This window comes from Phalacrocorax aristotelis, chromosome 17 (genome assembly GCF_949628215.1).
Source record: "Phalacrocorax aristotelis chromosome 17, bGulAri2.1, whole genome shotgun sequence".
Lineage (NCBI taxonomy): Eukaryota > Metazoa > Chordata > Aves > Suliformes > Phalacrocoracidae > Phalacrocorax > Phalacrocorax aristotelis.
In genome coordinates, this window is record NC_134292.1 from 11,596,405 (window position 1) to 11,619,681 (window position 23,277).

The following is a 23,277-nucleotide window of genomic DNA, read 5'->3' on the forward strand; positions in this document are numbered from 1 at the left end:
ATCCACTCAAATGTCCTGAATGCATATCTGTAATTGCGTTAAACGGAGAGGCTGGGGACATCAGCAAACTTCAGCTTCCGAACAGGGCATTATGATCAAGCACGTTAATGCAGTATTTCTTCAGGATTTGACAACCAATTAATATTACAGGGCTTCCTATACGGCAATAAGGACTAGTGATCCAACATTAATTTTTATTTTTCTTTAAGCATAAAAAGTGACTTTTCAGACTCTGGGATATCAAAGTGAAAGCTGTGCATAACATTTGTGAATACGCCACCCTTAAAGGCAGGAAAGCAAGAACTGCAGGTTGCAGCATTGCAAAAGTAGTTTTTGCATTTAACCATTCGGTATCTGTATGTTGAAACCTAAACGTAGGATACTCGGTGTACACACTACACTGAGCATAAGTAAAATTAAATTAACCACACAGTTGTCATCAAATACATCAGTTTAAGACTTCTTATATGACTATTAGAATCAATGTTCCCAAAGAACACAAAATGCAATTGATTACTTCTGGTTGTAAACTGATAGTTACCAGCCAAGTCACTACAGCATTTTCTGTTTCATGCTCTCCGTCACCAAAGACACTTCCAAAGAACAGAATTTGAACAAGATAAAAAACAAATACCAAGAAAAACATGTAAGGGAAATATCCTGTGGGTATAAGGTCTTTGGAACACTTTCATGTCAGTTATGACTGCAAAATTACTATTAAAATTTAATTAAAATTGAGCACAATAAGCTATGACAAGATAATGGATGGGAAACGTAGCTTTAGGGCAGAGTGAGGATATCTAGAACTCTGGATAAATGTGATACTTTATTTTTGGTTATGTTTGGCAACTACTCTTGAGATTTCTGAAACACATCTATCTTAATTATAACAATCTACAGAAATTCACAGAAGAGAAAAGAACAGCACTGCATTTCAGTTATCTCAAGATCTGTAACATATGCCAAATAAGTAAGAGATTTTAAGGCTCCAGTACCAGCTAGTCCTTAATTTCATTCATGTTCACACCCACAACAAAGAACACTTTTTCAGCTAAAAAGCCCCTGCAAGCCCCTCCCAAACCATTAAGAATTTTGTGACTTATCTGCAAATAAAATTAATTTATTTCCTCACACAGGTAGAAATTCTTTGAAGGTAACAATCAAGTCTGGCATCACACAGACCCAAAGCAAAAGTAGTCAAAAGCCTTGGGAATGACTTTGGCTTAGGGAAATCAATAGCCCTTTATTGGGGGCAGCTTCTTTGCTCTCCCTGGAAACTCATTTTAAGAGAGCTGGAATGCAGTTTATTCAACATGTACAGGAGAACGCATGATTAAGTGACATTTGGAAGAGAACAGATATTCCAAACATTAGCTTAAAATCCCCAAATGAGGGAATGCAACATATGTATGTTTTTAAAATTTTAATCAAGAAGTCCTCCCTGTTAACTGGAAAGCCACTGCTCCAAAACAGGACGTAGTTACAGTTCCACTGACATACCTGCAACAACTAAAAATTATTTACCTTAAGCGTGAGCTTCCCTGATTAGATTCAGCTTCTGTAAGAAGTGAATAGAAGAACCTACCACTCTCTGAATAATGCTGGTTAGGTGCTTTTCATTACAGTTACTGCATTGACAAAGCATAAACACCACGGCCAAACAGCATTATTCACTATCATTCAACGGAGATCAAAACTCATCTCATACGATTTCATTACCAGAGACACAGCGGCCATTTAACATTTTTTTTTAACGTTTTGGGCAAGAAACGAAGGTAAGTGACAACATTCCCGCTCTTTGGCTGCCTGCAAGTGTTAGGTATAGAATGTTCTTGGATGTAAGAAGAGAGCGTCTTTAGATAAAAGTCATCTTTACTTTTCATATATTCTTCATGGAGAAGATTTAATAAATTATTAGTTGAGTTGACAAACGGGATGAACTTTACCTACATGAGTACAGACGGATCCTGAAGAAAGGCAAACTAATCACATTCGTAATCCTTACAAATTGCTTTCATTTTCACCATTAATCGTCTCTAAGAAAAAATGTTCTAGAGATACAGATTTTAACTACTGCTTGGAGAGGTTCACCAAAAATAATTCCTTGATATATCTTCCTTCTCACTGAACAGCAGGAGTAAGCAATGTACATGTATCATTTATAGCTTTTTAAAGTGCATTCAGAGCAAAACCATGCCACCTTCACTCCCATATTGCTTTTAAGAATCCAGTGTAAGTCACTATCTCTGAGTAATACTTAATGCCAAATAGGATGCTTGAAGAGAGTAACGTCAATAACAAGTTCTATGCTTTTAGAATTAACAACGTACATGTATGTATATATAAAACCGGCATATAGTTACTCACGCAAGTTCTGCTATAAAATTCCTTATTGTATAAATCACAGAACTCAATACTGCATCAGAAATTATTCAAGAGAGCTACGCTTGGACACAAAAGTAACCTTTAAGGAGTTAAAATGTCCTCAACTACAAGTCAAGTTGAAACTTATTTAATTAGGTTCTGTATTTGAAAAAATGAAATAAATTCTTTCATTAAATAAACCAAACTCCCTTAAAGGCAACAATATGTTCCCTCTCTGTCAGGACAGAGCGCAATGAAATCTTTATTTTAATTGGGGTTAGCTGAGGGGCCATTTGGCTTCAGATGCTTTGTTTATCAGCCCTAAGCTTTACAGCTTAGCCAGTACTTGAAATATTTTATTACAGAATGATTTCATTTAAAAAAAAAAAAAGAAATAAAAAAATTACACTCTTCCAAGTAGTTTTATATAGAGATAATTTTAAATGTGCATTTTGAAAACTGGAAGTCCAACTCATGGGTATCTCAAAAGAAAACACTGATTTCCTTTTGCATTATTGTGATATAGGTCTCCTTTATCAATGCCCTGTTCTAATGGTTTCTGCATCATGCCCTTCCCTAAGCAACCCCGCAAAGATGCAGCTGTGGAACAATGGGTCTCTCCATGGTGATGACTACGGTGAAGCAACCAAACACACCTCATTTTTGTATTTTGTCACAACCGCACTTCCTTTGTTGTGGTGCTGCAGGAAACAAGGAAGCCTCGCTGCAATGCATGAGAACTAAGAGATGAACCTTTCCTCAGAATAAAAATCACGCTTTATATAAAACTCATTCAAGGGGACAGCTCACTTTCCATTTTTTACTAAACAGCTTTTAAATTTCATATGAAAACCTTGGAGTCTTGGACCTGAAAAGCTTGGGAGTTGATCAATAAAATTTTAAAACAAAGAAAATGAATTCTTATTCAGTAGATGACACCTTTCTCCTGTAATAAACTAATTTATAAATATCAGACATATTCAGTAACACAATTACTGAAAATATTACAGAAAGCAGCTATTGCAGCAATGGACAGTCAACCAGAGCTCGACAGACACATAGCCCCAGTTCACTCCAAACTGCCGCTAAAATTAATAAAATTATCCAAAATTTCCTGCTTTAACATGAGCGTCAAGCTTTGACTGGATTTTGCATTTATGCCTTATTAAACCTCCAAGCCTTAGGAGGGTTTCTAAAACTAAAATAAAATGAAAAAAGAAAAATAGAAAACTCCAAAGCTAATTCCCACTAATGAAATACAGTATTGGGATATTTTCATATTCTTTTCTCCTGTGGTATCACCAAAATTTGATCTGTCAAAGAGACTTTCTTTTTTTCCAAAATGATGAAAACTATATCAGCTAATTCGTAGTTGTCTTCTGGAGGATACTGGTGTTGCGTTGCTAACAGTCATACACGTCACATACCACAGCACACTACATACATTATTTAAGAATAAAATACTATTGGCATAGTTTTTATGTAAGTCCAGTTGAAGAATTTGGTTTTATTTTAAATAAAAGCATTGCTGCTGAGGCTGACAGGATAAAGCTTAATTCAAACAAATAATTGCGTTCTGTGCTTCATGTTTATGCTACCTTAAAGAAAATGTAACAATTTCAAATTGTATTATTCATAGTTTTTCAAATTTTTTCTCTAGATAGCTTTTTGCATATCTCCTCTACACTGTTCCCCCATGAAAACTATAATAAAATGAGCTGCTTCTGCAACTTCTCAGCAGGTATTTTGATTTGAGAGCAATCACAGTTTTCTCTGCAATCTTTGTATAATTTATGTCCTGATCATCTAACAAATAAGTAAAAGACTTAAATTGACATCAATATGTATACTTTTCTCTAACAACGCAAACTAATTGTATATCTGTAAACAAGAAAAATGATTATTAAAAAAAATCTAGCGAATATACCAACTATTGAGTTCAAAGCAAAGACACCACATGTGTCTAAATAAATATCAAGGAAGTGTCAGAGGTAAATGAGGAGAGACCAGGTGAAGTGTGTGTGATGTGTTAATTGTATTCAAAAAACATAATAGAGCAAGACAGAGAAGCTGAACTTCCAATTATCATAATGGTATCTACTTCACAACACATTTTCAAACTTGAAAGAGACATTTTAAACCATAGGAATTCTGAGCAGAATACCTCCAGCTGTGTTCTGCATAAATCTTGCACACTGTACATACACAGCTTATTTCAATACCAAGTAAAGTTATGACTTACAAAATGCATATTTCAGTCACAATAGAATATTTGTCATTGCCGAAAGCTGCTCCTCATTTAATGAAAGGAACAGAAAACAACGAATTAAATTAGAAAAGGTAAGAAAAGATGGAATCTTTTCATCTGATATTTTACTAGACTGAAGTGTGTGTTTTAAAGAACAAGGCATCTAACAGCCCTCTGCAGAGTTTACACTTTTGTGCCCCCCAGAACAGAAGACAGAAGAAAAAGGTGGTCCTCACTTCCGAATTCATTTTTGCCTACAAGAGCATTTTGGTCATGAGCCAGAATTTATCTTTTGCTAATACCAAAAGTTATGTATCTGCGAAAAAAAGTTTCCCAATTCTCTGATGATATGCAAGAGCCAAAGCAGGAAAGGGGCTCAGTCCGCTTCCCTGTCTTCCCCTTCCAGAAGCCTTAAGCACGTGACAAGTGCAACATGAACAGGCAGGCAGGCAGCACCCCCGTCCCTCCCCAGGACCGAAGAGTCAGGGTGACAGCAAGCAACGCTACTGAAGCTACTTTCACACAGGGTTTTGCTCAGCCCCGGGGCAGTATCGGAATATCTCAATGTGATTCTGAAGAGAAGTACAACTGTGAACGATAGCAGGTCCCCCGTGCTGTCTGCGTGGAAAGCGATCACACTGAACTGTCAGTTACGTCACGCATACAAACGTCTCATTCTGTCTTTAAGCCGTAGCATTTTAGGCTTTCACTGGATGGGCTCTATCACCTATCTATGCAAATAAACACAAATAATTTCAATTTGCTGCCTTTCACTTTACTCTTTGTGTACTATAAGAGTACAAACCATATGCCATCATTCACAGACAATCTATAACGTGCGTGGTGCAAGATCAGAGCAGCATGATTTTTCTATTATGAAGCTCTATGAGTTTTTTCCTAACCTGATTAAATATTTGAATGTTTATCATTATATCATCGAGTTTGCCTGCTACTGAAGTTTATTTTAGAAATCCAAATACCAAAATCTCTCCTGCCATCTTCTTTCAAGGGAAGTAATACTTTCTTTCCAATTGTACAGCTGCTCATACTAGCGAGAATGTAAATTCACTCCTTCCCGACCTGCCTGACGGTCTTTTGGGGTGGGGGTTTTTAGTGGGTTTGTGGTATTTTTTTTGGGGGGTGGGGATGTCTGGGGTCTTTTCCCCCTAATACCAAACGCAGCTTTTTTTACAGCTCATTGAAAAAGCACACAGTCACTGAGTGCCTTACACAGAAGCGGAGTTCAACAGTCATGTTATTTTATGCTTGGTGTTTGTTTACTTCCTTCATTGTTCTACTCTAAGTCCCCTGCGCTTTATTAGTTCAGGAAATATCTTCAACTTTTCCTGCATGGTGGCGTTTGCACACTGCTTCATTGCTTGCTGAGGCTGTGCACTCGCAATTATAAGTAAAGCATCAAGAGAAAACGCAATAAAAACACAGGCAAAAGTCAGCCTAAAACACACAAAGAAGGGCTTGAAACCAATTGAGAAGAAACAAAAACAAGTCTATAAAATAGCATAAGAAGCAGAGAATCGGGTATGAAAGGCATAGGCGAATAATTTATCAGTTGAATGTACAAATCCTTCCACAGTAAAGCTCAAGTTACCACAGAGCTGCTCCTCACTGGACAACCTTCCCTGGCAATAGGATGATTTAGAGGCTTTTGAACAAAGCTGGTTTTACTTCTGCAGCACGAGCACAGAAGACACACAGAGCGACCCCATCTGGTCCGATGGCTGAAGACACAAGTTCTACAGAGGCTGCAAAGTTACTTCTACAGTGACACACAAGAGTAAACATGAATAATCTCGAGAGCAGTCCTGAACACCACCATTCTGAAAACCACGTTCAGAGGAACTTAACGCCTCGTCTCGCTGTTCGTGCGCTACAAGGGGCAGAGCACACGGTCCCTTACCTGGGGCCACGTTTCTAGACTGAAGGACAAAACCATTCCCGCACTGGGTTTTGGCTCGGGGGTAGAGGGTGGGTGGGTTTGGTTGGTTGGTTGTTCTTTTGTTTGGGGATTTTTTTTGTGTTGATAGGCTTTCCTTTTTACTTTAACACATATGATGGACAGGTAAATCTGACTGCATCTTTTACAGCAGAAATGCCATTTTCAGCAGAGATATTTCTCAAATATCATTGTTTTTTACCTTTCCTTCAGAATCTTAGTGTCCCTCCCTATTGTGGTATACAGAATTATACATCAGTATCTTATAACAGTTTGAAAATTACAAAACAATTCTATTTATCACATAACAGTCTGCTGTAAGAGAGTAAAGAGGATGTCTTTTCAGTTTCATTAACACAGGTACATCTCAACAGATTTAGATGTAGAATATTAAATGCATGTTGAAAAGCAGTAAACGCTTGTTAGAAAGAGAGCCTTTTTAAGGTTTAAAACAGCAAAAGCAAACACTGAAACTCTCTATAAGAACAGTAACACTCTGAGGCAACAGGATTGAAACGAAAACAAAAACCCCACAGAAAACAAACAAACCAAAACTGCCTTTCCCCCCATAGATCTTTTCCAGTCAGTGATTTTGAATTCTGGGCAGAAGTGTTCTAGAACACTTCCCATAAATGGTAAAACCTAACCGTAGTTACAGGTAGCTTCTAAGTGAGAAAACTAGAGCCTTCAAAATGCCACAACACACAGAATCTTCATACTAGGGGAAGAAGAGTCTTCAGTTTTAGTTCCAGAATAGACAGAAATTCAATTTATCACCATTTTTATCGTACAAATGACAGATTTTACAGACTGTCGCTTTCAATGCCACTGTCATTGTCTACTCCTATCGGTTAGTAAAGTCATCAGGATGAGATTTAGAAATCAGCATCATGTAGGCACTACTAGACTGTCGATATGGGCATATATTTGGGAGTTAACAGCAACTGAACAGGAAAAAAGTAAAGATGGGTGGGAGAAAAACCCTATTAAATATACATCAGCACTAACTTGAAAAGGAGCACAACAAAATTGCAAGTGAAACAAAAAGCTTTATTTTATATGCTTCCGCTCACTGTTTCCCCTATAGTTTGGGTTCTATTTTTTACAAGTTTGTACAGATGTAACATAAGCATTAGTGATCTTCCTTCTACACTTTTCTACACAGGGACAACCACTCCTAAAACCCTGACCTATCGAGACAACTCAGGTGAAGAGGAAGGCTCCACTCTGTATATAATGTATACCTTTAAAATATGCACAAAAACAAAAGCTATGCAAAAGATGGCTGTGTAGGGGGAGTAACTGGGATGTGGCAGTTACTGGGAATTGGAAACAACTATTTACTCTTCCACTGAATAACTTAAAAAAATAATTCACCATGGCAACAATCCTACTTCTTAGTAGATGAAGCATTGAATGCCACAAAGCCTTTTCAAAATGAATTATGCACTGGTATGTAACATGCACTTCTTACGTTACTGCACACATATTCCAACAAAACTTCCTTCTGGACTCATCTGGCACTTGCTTTTTTACTCTGCACCACACATCATCTACGCTTCTCTTCTGACTTCTGTCCCACTGAAATCTCACAGATCTGGAATTGTTAAAGGAATTTATAGTGTTAGTCTGGGCAAGGGATTGATATAAAATAATTAATACAGTGGCCTTATGTCATGCCATCACACTGTTGCTTTAATGTTTTCCTAAAAAAGACACCAATTTGTGTTACTAGTATCATGGTCCTACTTATGAATCCATAAGGCAAAAATCCTTAGTGGTGGAAAAACCTAAAATGAGTACGTAAACTGTCCTCTTAAAACACTTAGAAACTCCCACTGTTGTAGGAGACCTAAACATCTGTGGGACTAATCTTACCTTTACCTTCCTTGGCCATTAATTTAAACAGATGTAAAGAGCAGCAACTTCCTTGCCCAGCAGATCTACGATGCCAGAGCAACAGCAACGCTTTAGTTCATTACAGTTAGCTACAGTACCCTGGGTAACAAGAACTCATTCAGAGCTCACCTGAGGAACGACTCTACCAAGACTGATGAGCTGTTAAACATAACATCCTGGGACAATAGGAAATTGCAACTGTGTAAGTGGATTTGCGAAAAAATATTTACTTTTGTAGGAGTAAAATAGCAACTCAGTGGCTGCACCAGTGTACTGACACCCAGAACAGCAACAGCTGTTAAGGCAGATTCTCTAGTAAGAGGTTACAATGAATACAGGAAATTACAACGTTCATTTTTATCGGATACTGGTCAATCTGTGTCCTGCTCAGAATGCAGGTGCATGCCTTCTAAAATAGCCTTTTAACTGCTAAGTTGCACCTCATTTCCTAAAAAAAATTTAGGAACTTTTAAGTCTCATTTGAAAGTGATCCCATGTCTCAAGGTTAAAATTCAGAATAAATTCACTAAGAAACACCCCAAGTTACTAGAGTTCAATTGTGCAGCATCTCAGCAGCCCAGCACGATCAAGTGTGTGGAAGGATCCATACCATGATATTGATAATACAGTGGCCCTGTTCTGAGGAAAGAACTCAAACAGGCATGGAATCAAAACTAATACCTTCTAACAATATATATGGCAGCAACACATCCTAAGTGTATTGCATCGCAAGATCCTTACATCAATACAATGTTGGAAAAAAGAACCAGAGAGCATCCTCATGCTTCCTCCTCACAGAGTGACTGCTGCAGCCGGTCCTTGATGCAGTGGCGTCAGGTGGGCTGCGGCCCTGCACACCCCGAGGGACTCGATGGCCAGCCAACGCCAAAGGAGAGCACGGTGTCCATACCAGCGTCTCCAGAGGGGTGGACACACAGCAGCACGGGCATGTGGCTGCAGCATGGATAATCAAACAAGTGCTATCTTTATTAGAATGGATAATAGAAACTGTCAAAAGAGAGCAAGGGATAAAACGATTCTCCAGAAATGTCTCAGCGCTCCTGCACAAAGGCGGGGAAGTTCTTTTTTTTCCTTGAGAAAAGTAAAAAAGTTGGAAATGCAATAAAGGAGACACCTTTTCTTAATTATATACCCCTTATGAAAGTATGATATCCTACACTTCCCCCAGATGTCCCTGGACAGTTCCAGGACTGTGACAAAACCACAAACTGAAAAGGCTTATTACATTATTTCCTTAAGTTGAATTGACTGTTATGTTGAAAAAGATAAGTTTTTATTTCCTCCTATTCATAATGAGTTTTTCCCCACCGTTGCTCAAATTGCATCATATTAAGAGAATTTGTATCAAAGTTTCAATTATGAAAAACGGTAGTATGTCATCTTATCTATTTAGAATCCAAATATAAGTTATCAGGCTTTGATGGGACGACAGAACTAGGGCAGCGATGTGTACATAAAAACATCTATACGCGCATCCAGCGTAGTTCAGCTAAACGTTTTGTGATGCCTTAAACGCATTGTCACAAATTAGCAAGTAACTTCACCAATGAAAGCACGTAAAAAGCGCAAAAGTAGAAAAGTACATTAATTCTGCCTCTGAGACTTTCTGTTTGCTCTTAAGTGGATGCATCTAAAGAATATGTAGGTTAGATTTAAACCAAGTCAATTCAGAACCATCAATCAGAAATTATCCATTCATACAACTAATGGTTGCTCAGGCTCATAAACTTGAATAAGATTGAATAACGAACCAGGAAGATATAGAAGAAATTAATTGATGCCTCATTGAAGAGCTTCACTTATTTTCAGTAATTCCCAATGCATTCAAGTCAGTACCGATAACTTTTTATTCAATCAGAGAGATGTAGGTTATGTAGAAATTTTTACAATATGATAATGGTACATAATACAACAGTTTGCTAAAAGTACCATCCACTAACAGGATCACAGCAGCACCAGTAGTTACTTAAAATGGATATGTTTCATTATTAGCATCCTAAAGCTTCAGTAAGCTCCCAACTACTATTCCATACCTTTTAAATGTAATTGAAAACAGCGGATGCTTTAAACTACGATAACATATTTCCTCAGTTTGGGACGGAGGTACAGTTTAATTCTTGTGGAAACCATTGCAAAACAGAACAATGCTGTTTTCAAGGGACCTGCAAACAGCAAAAGTTCCGGGCCATGCCTTTCCAGGACTGAAAGCAAATTTTCAATTAAAAAAAAAATTTAAAATCCCTCAATAAAGTATTAATCTATAACAAGATGCTAAAAATAAAGTAATATTTTTCTGTATTTTTTTCATTTTGACATTGATTTCCAAATGTCCTCACAAACAATTTAATTACACTTCTAATACTATCACAACTCCCTTTGCCCTCTTCCCCCCACTATTTTGAGACTTACTTTGTTTAGAAACAGCACAGAATTCAGTACTTAATACGTAACAAGCAACACCCCCTTAGCGTGGGACAGAGATCTCAGCGCTGCTACTGCTTCATTCAGACTCATTCACAGAGAGACGGGCCTCTCAAGGAGAGCAAAGCAGGGAAGGATTTTGCTGGGCAGACCTCAAGAAGATAGTATGAGCCAAATAATAAGGAATGTAGTTCTTGCTACAAGTAATGCAACTGTATTAATTGTTTCACCTCCTCAGAGGCATTGCCAGAAATCAGAGACGTTGTTGCCACAGACTGGCACATGCTGGAAATACTCACAGGTGTTGAAACTGCATAAATCCAGTATAAAACACAGAAATTATGGGTATCTGGCATATTCACAACCCAACAAAATCAGGTTTACACGGATTTTATAAATGAGAGAAAGGTCTAGATTTGGGCAGTATGACTATACACACAATATGACATTTTACAAAGGATGCAGAGTTCATCACCCTAATAACTAGATTAATAAATCCGTAATAACTAATTCAGCCTTTTAAAGAATAAACCAGAACATCCTGATTCAAATCCAAACAAACACCAGAATCTCATGCACGGACATGTCTCTTCAGTGGTGTATCAGAAATAAAATGGGCTACTTCAGCTCACCTTGCATTATGCGTCTCTCCCACCTCAGTACAACATGCATACTGTGCCGTCAAAGCGACAGCAAATTTTACAGTGCCTGCATATAAGAAGTTATCAATGCAAAACGACAAAGAAAGATAAAACTATGTGCAGGAGCACTTAGATACTGATATCTATTTGGGTTATGAGTGTTAAAATTACCCCCCTTAATTATCCATACCAAAAGTAGCAGCACTGCAAAAGAAAAATAAGCACGGAAATTTTCACTTTACAGTGTATTTATAGCCATGAAATACAGACAAAAGGAACCAAGTTGTGGAAATAGAAATACCTGTTCAGAACATACAGATTTTAAAGCAAAGTGCAACTAAACAAGCTTTTCAAATCTGTCAGGCTAGAAAATGTTGTATTAATCAGACACAATTCCCTCTGCAAAGCTCACTGGAGTGCCCACATATCTAGAGAAGACAGAAAGCCTGTATGTCAAACTTGGAGCCTGCTGTTAAACCACCATACCCAAGCTAGGTGAAGCAGCAGCCAGATGGCTGAGGTTAGCTGTACTGGCATCCCACACCTAAAACTGATCTGTTGTATTGTCTCATACCCTACAGGCTGCTGCTTTTGGTCAGCCTACACCATGAGCTTACCTTTACTCACAGGTGTCAGGATGTTTGTTTCTTAACAAAGATTGCTAAAGAAAACCAATTAACTGTTGTCTCTAACCACTAGGTGTCAGCAGAAGAAAGTGCACAGCCAACATCTTTAATGCAGAAAATGTGTCTCATTTCCCCCTTCATTACCAATATACACACAACTATTAAGTACTACAAACCACCTTCACACACAAGTATCAGTTATACTGCTGCTTCTGTTGAAGACTACCTAATTTTGTGAATTAAATATTTAGAAGATGATAAAACCATTCCCTCCGCAAACAGCAAAAAATCAGGAACTTAGAAAAAGTATGTCAAGTGAACAAAATGTTCACATTGGTGTCACTGTTAAAAATTTAAGTAAGCATTCATAAAGATAACAATCCGCCTCGATACAGCCAAGTAAACACTCTGCTTCTGATGTGCTTTACTGTACTTAACAGCACCAGAGGTTTGTGGAGACCAAGAACATTACATGTGACAGATATTCTTGCATACTTAAAATCTGGCTTAATGCAACTACAGAAAACACATCCACACAGTAGGAAACATAACTGAATCCATGATTTTGTTACATAAATCTTATTATTAGATTTGCAGACTGTAGTATCTGGATTTTTTTTTCCATGCAAAAGTTCTAGTTACTGAAGGCTTCAGGAAGTTTACGGCAACAGTAACTCATTCACTGTCGGTGTACGGCTCCGTATATGCATCACATAACCTTGTGCCTTGAGAGTAAAAGCTTCTGAACAGAATAAGAGCTCTTACTGTGCTTAAGTATATGTGAATCTAAAGTCTGCTCTGTGACACATCCTGGGCCTACATAGAATAAGGAAAGATAGCTTCACACCATTTATCCCGAAAGTCAACTCATACGAGATGAGAAGCTCTATGAAATTCAATTGCCTTATGAGACAAAACCTATGAAAGGAGGAAAGGCCGCTGCTTCTTTGAATTTACTTCCTAATAATCAATGATTTTAAACAAACAGTCAGATTTCTTGAGTTACGGGACATTAAATGCCAAGCACCACATCACGTTTGGTATTGCTTAAGCCCCTTATTTATGACATGTGGGGGTGATAGGAGAAAAAAAACCACAACGGATGTATTTGAAAATATGTTCTTTTCCTAGAAACTGTTTCTTCCATTTGCTTTTTTATTTGTCTCAGACACATTGAAATGATTTTATTTGCAATTGTTACACCAGTAACAGTTTCAAAATTTTTTCCAAGCAGACGCTGAAACTTTAAAGCCAAGTATGACAGCCACTGGGGTCTTTGTGGATTCTGATGCAGCCATGGAGAGCAATCAAAGCGCTGCTGCACACACGTCAATATTCTTCCACTATTCAACAAGAATCTCATGTCATTCCGTATTTATATCAGAAGATGTGTATCGTGACCACTTTGAACACCTGTTCGTATATAATCCACAAACTCAGCAAACTGAGCTAATCAGCTGACAGGAAATACAATGAACATAATTGTTGTACAGAAGATGGAATTATGTGAGTGCAGAAGACTCAAGTGCAGCATTCAAAGTACAGCACAACAGAGAAACACGGGGCTTTAAATTGCCCGATGCCTTACTAATTGCCAGTTACAACGCTTCATTATTAAATTACAACCCCATTTGCTTTTGTGAACTTACCAAGTACATTTCCTAATTGTTTTACTTGTTGCACACTATTGTTTGGAGTTTTGCTGCATCTTAAGATCAGGTTTTCCAAGGGTTTTGAACTAATTTTTAAGTGCAATGTCCCTAACAGTAGCAAGAGCCTCTCAGTAATCTCATTTACTGTTGGCGTGTTCTAAAATGCAAGTATAAAGTAGTTGAACGACCTGTCCAATACCTCATGCATGGGATGTCTGCGGCAAAACTGGAAACAGAGTGCAGATCATTTGACTCTGACATGTTCAGCACATGAAACACTTGCAAATGTTCTTTATCTAAATCTTAATGCTGGAATGTATAATCAGAAGTTGTATTTTTAATTTATAAAAGGACTTGGGACAGAAAGCCCTGAAAATTTCTACTTCCTGATTATTAAAATTGGATTTTATTACATTTTTTTGCCATTAAATTTACAAGTTTTCTTTGATGGAATGATAAGCAAACAGAACAATTTATCCTACTTCCTGGGTTAGTTGTCCCTCGAAGTTGCACTTTCTAGGGGTGTGCCATTGTCACCTAATTTCGAACGCTCACCTTTAACATTCAGCCTTCAAAATACCAGATGGTATTTCCAGAAAAGCAATTTAAATTTTAATTTTTCTTCATAAATCCCTTAACTAGTTAATCTCACACACACATCCCGGCAAAGCATACACCAATATTCCCAGAGTTGCCTGGCAACTACTGGGAGGAGCACGGGAGAACAAGGAAGCCTGCATGGATGAAGGGAAGTCAGTGTCTCCCCGACACGGATAAAGGAGGCTTCCAGCCAGTGTGCCCTGCTGGTTTCATTTTTGTTATTTCTGTGGACAACATTTTAAATACCTCCCATTATTTCACCTCAGATGCTTTCAAAGCCCAATACTTACACCCAGACATACATACACAAGTCAATACAATGTATTTTCTCCACACACATGGCTTCCCCCAGTAGAAGGGCTCACGGTGACTTCAAAAGTCATTTTTGAACTCTGAATATGAATTGTTGGAATGATGCTTATTTGATGGTGATAACTGGACTGTTTAAAACTCAGACTGAGCTATGTTTTCCTTCTGGCTTTAAAAACAACAAATTAGACAAACTATACATTCTGAAGAGACTTTAGTTACTGAAACATCCTCAACATCAAGACACACTATGCCTGTAGCCCAACTTCTAGTCTTTTCCTTTAACATAAATAAAACTAGGTTTATTACTTGTCTGCGTGCCAGATCTCTTCATTCATCTTTGCAGAGCAGCAGAACACAAAATACAACACCTTTTCTCAACCAGTAAACCTCCATTCTCACTCCACTCAGCCGTCCCGCTTATACTCAGAACTCATCTTAGCATCTCCCGGTGGTATTCGAACTCTCCATTGCTACCGCCAATTTTCTGTTCTGCCTCCAAATGCTTGCAGATGAGAGGTGAAGGTATTAAGACAAAAGTATGTTTTGTCCTTAACAGAGATCATCTCGTTACGCAGCTATAGGTCTAAACAACAGTCGTTCAAATGAGCCCGTGAACAGCGCATAGAGATTTATCACTGCATTTGACTTGCACATGTGTTTGTTTGCACATGTGTTTATTTTGGAAATATTCTGTGGATCACTCTGCAGTTAGTACTTTTCATCCCCCACTTTTCTGGGACACATCTCAAGAATTATGCCTGAATGTTCCTCATACTATTTACCTTGTCTCTAACTGCCTATCAGTAAAATGTACAGACTTCAAAAGGAACCCCCTAAGCACACAGTAGCAAACCCAGAGTGTCATAAAACACGTGGAAATACATTAATTTGGCTGGACTGATCTGTATTGAAGTCCATGAAGCTACTAGCAGTAAGCCAGGAACAGATGCCTCACTAGAAGCAATAAAACCCAAGATCAAGTACAGAAAAATCCTTCCCCCACTCAGATGGCACTTAATCGCTGCTAAATAGAGATTAGCTCTGAACCAGAAGCAAGAGATTGAATTTCCCTAACGGAACATTTATTGTCAGTCGTTACAACTCCAGACATTCTTCATATTTCTGTAAAAGCACACTTTCTTTACTAATTATGTTCTTGAACTCCATTATTCCATAGATTTGCATGTTTCACAGTTAAGCATATATTGTGTAAAAAAGTATATCTTTTACTACTTTTATAAACAAGACAGTGAATATCCAGGTCTTGCAGTGAAAGTGGTCAACTCTACACTAGCCTCCTGTGATCATTAATTTATACTTTCTTATAATCTCTCTTCTACTTAACTGTCTTCAAAACCAAGCAAGAGCCATAAGAAGTTTCCTCCCTGTGTAACCGCTCACGCTTGTTGCGCCTCTCTCGTTTTTGGAGACCCGAACACTGTTTTCAGTACTAGTCAGCCAAAGAGCCACAGTGCTGAGTAGGTTATACTACACTTTGAATTCTCATTAGCTTTTTTCCCCACCACAGCTGCAGATTTACATCTTATGCCTACTAATTTCCTACTTACAGGTTCAATTTTCAGGGCATTTCTGTAGCTCCCAAAGAAAGATGCTTGTGCTTTTAGAAATGCTCTTGCAACACCATCTCCAGTGGTTGTAGAGACTTTCTTCAATCTGTTCTTCAGTGCAGAAACCTGCAATCACACAACAGGTCTAGATCACTCTCATATGACAAACAAAGCTTAACACTCTGGGACACAGCTAAATGAAAAATGCGTTAACCACAGCAGCAGTTATGACAAGAAGTGACATTGTGAATTCAGAGTTGAATTTTTCAGTTCCGAAAGCATTACTTTTCAAGCTGTTTTGCTTCTCTAAGATATGACTGGATTCTATTCAGAAACCAATAGGAAAATAAAAGCTTCATTTCAACCTTCCCTCCTACGTTAAATCCACTGTTAACATGCTGTTGGGTACTCTTTTAAAGGTACTCCATGAAGTTCTGTGTCATTCTTCATTAGAATCCATGAAAGAATTTCAGTAAATTAATTCAAACATCAGACTAATAGAGAAACTGTTCTGCATAATCAGACCATCCACCACCACCACGGCTAAGAACAAACTCTGCAGGCCAAAAAAATTTGTTTGCCACAAATGCAAGTTAGTTTTTTTGTTTGTTTTAAGGCTATATTCCCTTGTATTTCAGAGACTTAATGGAAAATAACAAAATGAGAGTTTTATTTATGCATATGGTGGGTTCCCTTGGCTGGCTCCCAGACACCCACCCAGCCGCTCTCTCACTCCCCCTCCTCAGCAGGACTCGGGGAGAAAACACGAAGAAAAGGCTCGTGGGCCGAGATAAAGACAGTGAGATCGCTTACCAATTACCATCACGGGCAAAACAGACTCGACTCAGGAAAATTAGTTTCATTTATTGCCAATTAAAATAGAATTGGATGGTGAGAAACAAAGACAGAAACTAAAACACCCTTCCCGCCCCCGGCCTCTTTCCCAGCTCACCTTCCCCCTCCATTGCCAACCCCTCCACCTCCCCCCGGGGCAGCGCAGGGCGATGGCAACGGGCATCGCGGTCAGTCTGTAACAGGCCCTCTCTGCTGCTCCTTCCTCCTCACACTCTTACTCACTCCTCCCTCTGCCCTGCGGCTTTTTGCCCTTTCTTACAAAGGCTTTCTCTGGCGTTGCTGACGGGCTGAGCTGTGCCCGGCGGGGCCTGCGGAGCCCTCAGGGACCTGCACCGGCCTCCCCTCACAGAGGCCCCGCAGCCTCCCCTCCAACGCCTTGCCACGGACACCCAGTGCGACCCAGAAAACAAAACCTGTGGTTTTTTTTCAGAAGTCTCAAATTAACAACAACATTCCATCCTTCAAATTCGTCAGTACCTACTGAAGTTTTTTTTTCTTCCTGTTTCTCAAGAGATGTAAACCACCTGTGTGGAGAACAGCTCTTCTCTTAACCCTCGTTGCCCTTTCCCTTCCACTGTGGAGGTGTTTAATTACCTCAGGATTCACAGAGCTGCACTTTAGGTGAACACAGCTCTAACGGTCTCATTACCATTTACACACAGACACTCACCAATCACAACTTAGGGAACATCAACTAAACACATTTCTATGCAGACAGACCTAAATCTACCATGATCCAGGTTACCGGAATGTTCTTTGTCTTCTGCATACACCAAGGGCTGAAGTTTTAGAGGACTATCCATTACTGTTCTCTGCACTTCTGAATTTCTCATGCACACAAGAAGGCTGTGACTTAGTTTGACATCTCTTTTCTAGCGCTTAGAGCTCAGTAACTACTGAAGTAAGGTTGCGTACCTATATATTATCGTTAGTGACAGCATTTTACTTTCCCAAATACAGGCTGAGAAAGGAGATAAAAAACCCTTTCAAAGATTAATATCAAGCTTGCTGTGCCTGTACTGCAACAGTTATAGGTTACGTTAAATCATTAACAAATGATTATGTCAGTAGCAATTTTTGGTGTTGCAGACAGAACCAGGACAAGGTAAGTTTTTGAGACAGATCTCACACAACAGAAAGCAATACAAAAACAACAATCTGGGTGTCGATTCTCAAAAGAAATTCAACCAGTGCTTTTAGAGGATGCGGTCACGCCACATGCAAACCCCAGGCTGGATGAGATATCTTACGCAAAAGACAGGAAGGAGCCACAATTTCCGAAGGAAAGCAGAAAGCTGGGAAATCCCTGCTCATCTTGATTTGCAGAAGAACATGAATGACTTCATAGATATCCATATTATGAATTTAACAGGGGCAAAAAAATATATCTATCAATAACTAGCAAATCTTTCTTTTTCAAATGTTATTCTGAAAAACGCCATTGGGGTAGCTCTATGTACTTTGAATATAACAGATTCTGTTGTAGTGAACACAACTAACTGTGTTTTCTGAGCCTGTGAATAATATATAATAAATACATATAAGCTGATGGTTCAAATGCTCAAATTAGTTTTCAAAGACCTTCCCCCTATCTTCCAGCTCATAACAAAAGCTTATTCTGGCCTCATCCACATCTCCAAAACCCTACCAGATGAGTTTTTTCCGCCTCGGAGTTTTGCTACCAGCCTGCCTTCGTAACAAACGGCAGCCTGATTTTACTGAAAAACTGTTCCTGAGGGCTACAGTTTTATCCCTCCTGTAAGCACATCCCTCACTTCCTCCTTCAGAAGTCTTCGATCTGGGGAAGGCAGGAAAGTGGCGCCTATTCTTGCCCAACAAGTGTTAAATATATAATCCGTATTGTGCACTACATTTTCTTCTTTTCAAACTAGATGTTTTATTTGCATTTGTGTTTAACAAAACAGTTGCAAAGAGATTTCCTTTAAATTTTCTGCAGCTTCTGTTGTAGAAGGATTTTCACTGCAGTTATTTAGTACTGCAGAAATAATAAAGAGCGTGTCCAGCATTGTTTATAAATCTGAATGCTGTGGCTTATGCCAATGATGCATGCATTAATGAGCCCATAAGCACACATTAACATAATACATGATAACTGACTTAGCCTAACATGCCCATAAAATAAGCTGACTCCCATTCACTGAGATAATGTCTCTCAAGAAGCTCCGTTATTCTCAAAATGTGAAAAGCTTCTTCAGATTTTCAAACCTGAGCAGCACACTTCATGTCTGAAGGAGTCTGATGTCGTAGGGATGAAGCGTGTGTTTATTTCCTATACTAACTTCTGTAAAACATTTAAAGGCAGTTTTCAAAAATGCAATAAAATTTCTCCAGCTCTGAGTAACTTCCAAATTCATCTCAAACATTTTTATAAGTGGTTTTCTTTAAACGTTCATGGGAAGATAAAGAACTTGCCGTCTATACAGAAGGAAAAGGCTCTATGCTTCATTTTACAACAAACTAAGAGTTCAGAAGGCTGGTCCCAGCCTTTCTGTGCTTCAGCTTCCTGTTTGGTACAGAAGTAGAATATTGATAGGTATTTTGCTAATTCCTTAAGCTTTCAGATCATTTGCTCTCTTCTAAGGCTAAACTGAATACTGTAGGATGTCTATTTTACATATGTACACTTTTAATCAGGACTATTGCAACAGGCATGCCATAGTTCCTAAAATAAGAAAATGTTAACAATGACATATTTAAAGGGACTAACAGGTAAGAAAAAAAAATTCATGTTTGCTCTGGAACAAATTAGCACATAGGACAAAGTACATTATACAAGCAGAATTATGATTATTTCCTGCCTAAAGAGGCAGTAATACTTTAAAAAAATAAGATTGTGACCACTCAATATGAAGATTATTTCTAGCCAAACAGACACATACACATGCAGTCTACCCTCAGAGTGTTTTTAAAGAAGATTTTTATACTTCTGGCAGTTCAGGTTTAAAGGTCAGATTTAAACTATCACCATGTTTCAAAATGCAATCTGTGCAACGCAGCATAATGAAATGGTTCAGTAAAGGTGCTAGTGGAAATTCTTTTAATTAGGTCCAAGGCTTTTCAGTTGTCAACATGAATAAAGCAAGGAACATTCTATTGCAAACACAGTGTAAGAAATAAAAATGGATTCACCTTTAAGAAAATGGTTCTGCTATAGAGTTGTAGTTTAGTACTTTCTTGCTGTCCTGAAAGCAGTTGATTTCCCACCAAGTGAAAAACAGTAACGTAGGCTTCCTGCTTGTGGTAACTTGTTAATGAATGGACAACAGTAGCATACACAGCTAAATTACTGACAGCCTCAGATATTCATAGACTAGTGCAAATTTACAATACTCTCACAGCCATCAGATATGCAAGATCTCTTTGGCGCAGTACACTGCATTGCATCAGGGCTTCATTTAATAGAAACTACAAGTTGACAGAGCGAGCTTATGCTTTATTCCTTGTAATATGAAGCTCTGACTAAAACTAAGACTAGAAGATGACACTTATTTGGAAATACATGAAAAATCCATAAGGGTTGCATAAAAAAAAAATTACTACCCCCTCTTTGCTATTCCTTGCAACACAGACGGTGGTGTAGGAGACTTGTCAGCAGCAGATGCACTTATTGTAATCACAGTCCTTAATAAATCTCTTTTTTTAATATTGACTATTTTAAAAGGAAAGTTACTTCCCAGGGCGTTCTCATGCTGCCAGATTTTCAGCAACATATCAGAAGCAGAAGGTGAGAGAGGGGCAGTTTTTCACATTTCAAATAGTTCATCGGTAATGCAGTAGGACACACCTTGATTTGCAGGGATCTGACCTGAACGGTTCAGGAAGTCTGACTGCCGCAGGTACTGCTGAGGTAAACTCGGGCAAAGAAACGACTTAATGTGATCCTGCTGGAACTGTCCCAATGCTGTCCAGCTCCTGGGACACAAATGTTAACTGGAAAGGCATTCCACTACAGCCTACGCTCGTTTGGATCCTAGGAGTAAAACATTAACGAATAGTTCATTCTGGATTTGTGAGAATCAACAGTTGAGGCAGCAACTTGACTATCATGAAACTCAAGCACAACTCACTACCTGAAGCTCTAAAACAATCATAGGACTCCACGGCATTGTTTTACTCGATTAAAAAAGCTGTTCAAGAAGAGGGGAAAAGCAGCTTTAAAAATTTTCCACTGGATTAATCACCTGATGGCAAACGCACCACACAGAAGATGTTTCTACTCACCGTTGAACAGAGAGAGATTTAATTTAGCAAAGTAAATTTTGTGTCTATTCAGCAGCGCGTGAATTGCTCACTGTTCACATTAGGTAGCAAAACTGGCAGGGTAGTTTGACATAACAGCCATTTATGATTGTGAAACTGCCGAAGACATTTTGAGTTTCTCAGATCATGAATGCATCTGTTTAGACCGAGACCAGTGGGGAGACGCACTCCCAGAATCTCCCCGTCCTCCCAGGGAAGCAAAAGAAGAAAAAAAAGTAAAAGAAAAAAAGTATAATGGATTGGCTTTAGACTCTCCCTGCTGAGATGAACAACTTGATCCACTTACAGTTCCAAACACATGATGCATGAAAGAACTGACAGAAATTCAATTCTTGCAAAGAAGAGCAGCTGCTCTCTAGTGGTCAAAGCCAAATATTAAGCAGTCTGAAGGAAAGGAAAAGACCGAGGAGAATACTTCATTATCTAGGTAACTAAAATAATGAAACAAAGCTAAATAAGACATAAACACTGATCCCAAACATTAATTACACAACGCAACACGATTCAAGTTAAGGCTTTGTTGCGACAAATATTCATCCCAGCTGTATTTATATAGCAGTTGTGAAAAAAAATACCCCATGTACGTTATTTGTGAGCCATGCCAGTTAATTGAATTTGCTGGCAGCACTTCCTCTGCTATGCTCCAAACATCCTCCAAGATAAAATGTAGCTTTTAAATAGACCTGTGGAAAACTGAATCAAGAAATTTGAACTAATAAAACACAACTCTTTACTGTTATAAAAGTGAAGTAAAAGTAAATAATGAAAGGAAGGAAGTCTCTTAAAATTTATTACATTCCAAAGCTTGAAGTTCTGTGTTTATTGGTAAAGTCTCTTCTGATGTTCTACAGTGCGCCTACAACAGCTCCTTTAATGAAGTCTCATAAAATCTAATATAATACTTGATTGTTGACAAATCATATACATGGTTTGAGGCCCCGCACTCACGGTATCCAGACATTTCTTACATAATTCCACGAGATTTACAAGTCTGTCATTCCCCGGCTTGTGGATAATGGCACGGGTGATGACCAGCTGGCAGATTTGGATGCTGGGAGTGAAATCGAAATGAAAAACTATATAAAGCCAGAAAATTTCATGGAAGCAACTTTTATAGACTAAGTGCTTGACTAAAGCCAAAACGTTCACAATCAAGATGGACCTTTCATCCAGAGCTCGCTGTTTCAAAGAATGGATCACTCCACAGATCACAGAGAAATGACAGGATGTCACAGGAGGCGGCACTGGGTACTCACCATTACTTGAGTTTTTCCTCAAACAGACCCGCTTACATTGAGCTCCCTCCATATCAACTTCCTTTCTCAGCTACACATTAGAAGGTATAGACCTAACTGTCAGCTCAATATTCTGAACTAGTAAAAGAAACCCAGATTTTCCCCTGCCATTTTCTCCTAAACAGTCACCCTCGGAGTTAGAAACAGCTCCTTACACTCTTACTCACTTTGCTGCTCTTCCCTCTCAGCTTCTTTAGTGAAGATGATTACAGCAGCCAGTAACAAGCTGGATGTATTTTTGTCTCATTAAAGGGAAAGATCAAGTATTTATACATTATTTCTATCAAGTTATTAAAAAATAAATTAATAACCAAAAAAAAGTTTGAATGAGAAAGAAAGTTCCAAACTATATGCCCTGAGCACTGCTAGAAGTAAATATGAAGTCGTCCATTTGATATCATAATTCAGGACTTAAAATGCAAGAGTTCATTAAAACTTACCTGGAAGAAGTCAATGGAGGGGGAAAAAAAAGTTCATTTGAAAACAAAAGTTACCTAAAAACACAGGATTCTTTCCCCCCCCCCAATGGAATGGATAAAG

General features: G+C 38.4%; 1 protein-coding gene across 9 annotated transcripts in view; it reads right to left on the reverse strand.

The window, feature by feature from the left end:
* Positions 1-23,277, reverse strand: part of DENND1A (DENN domain containing 1A) — a 222,496-nt gene that overhangs the window by 65,550 nt on the left and 133,669 nt on the right. For all 9 annotated transcript variants that reach the window (XM_075112125.1, XM_075112122.1, XM_075112121.1 and 6 more), the window contains one exon: positions 16,307-16,432. In XM_075112125.1, coding sequence (XP_074968226.1) covers positions 16,307-16,432 — 126 coding nt within the window. The remainder of the gene's footprint in view (positions 1-16,306; positions 16,433-23,277) is intronic.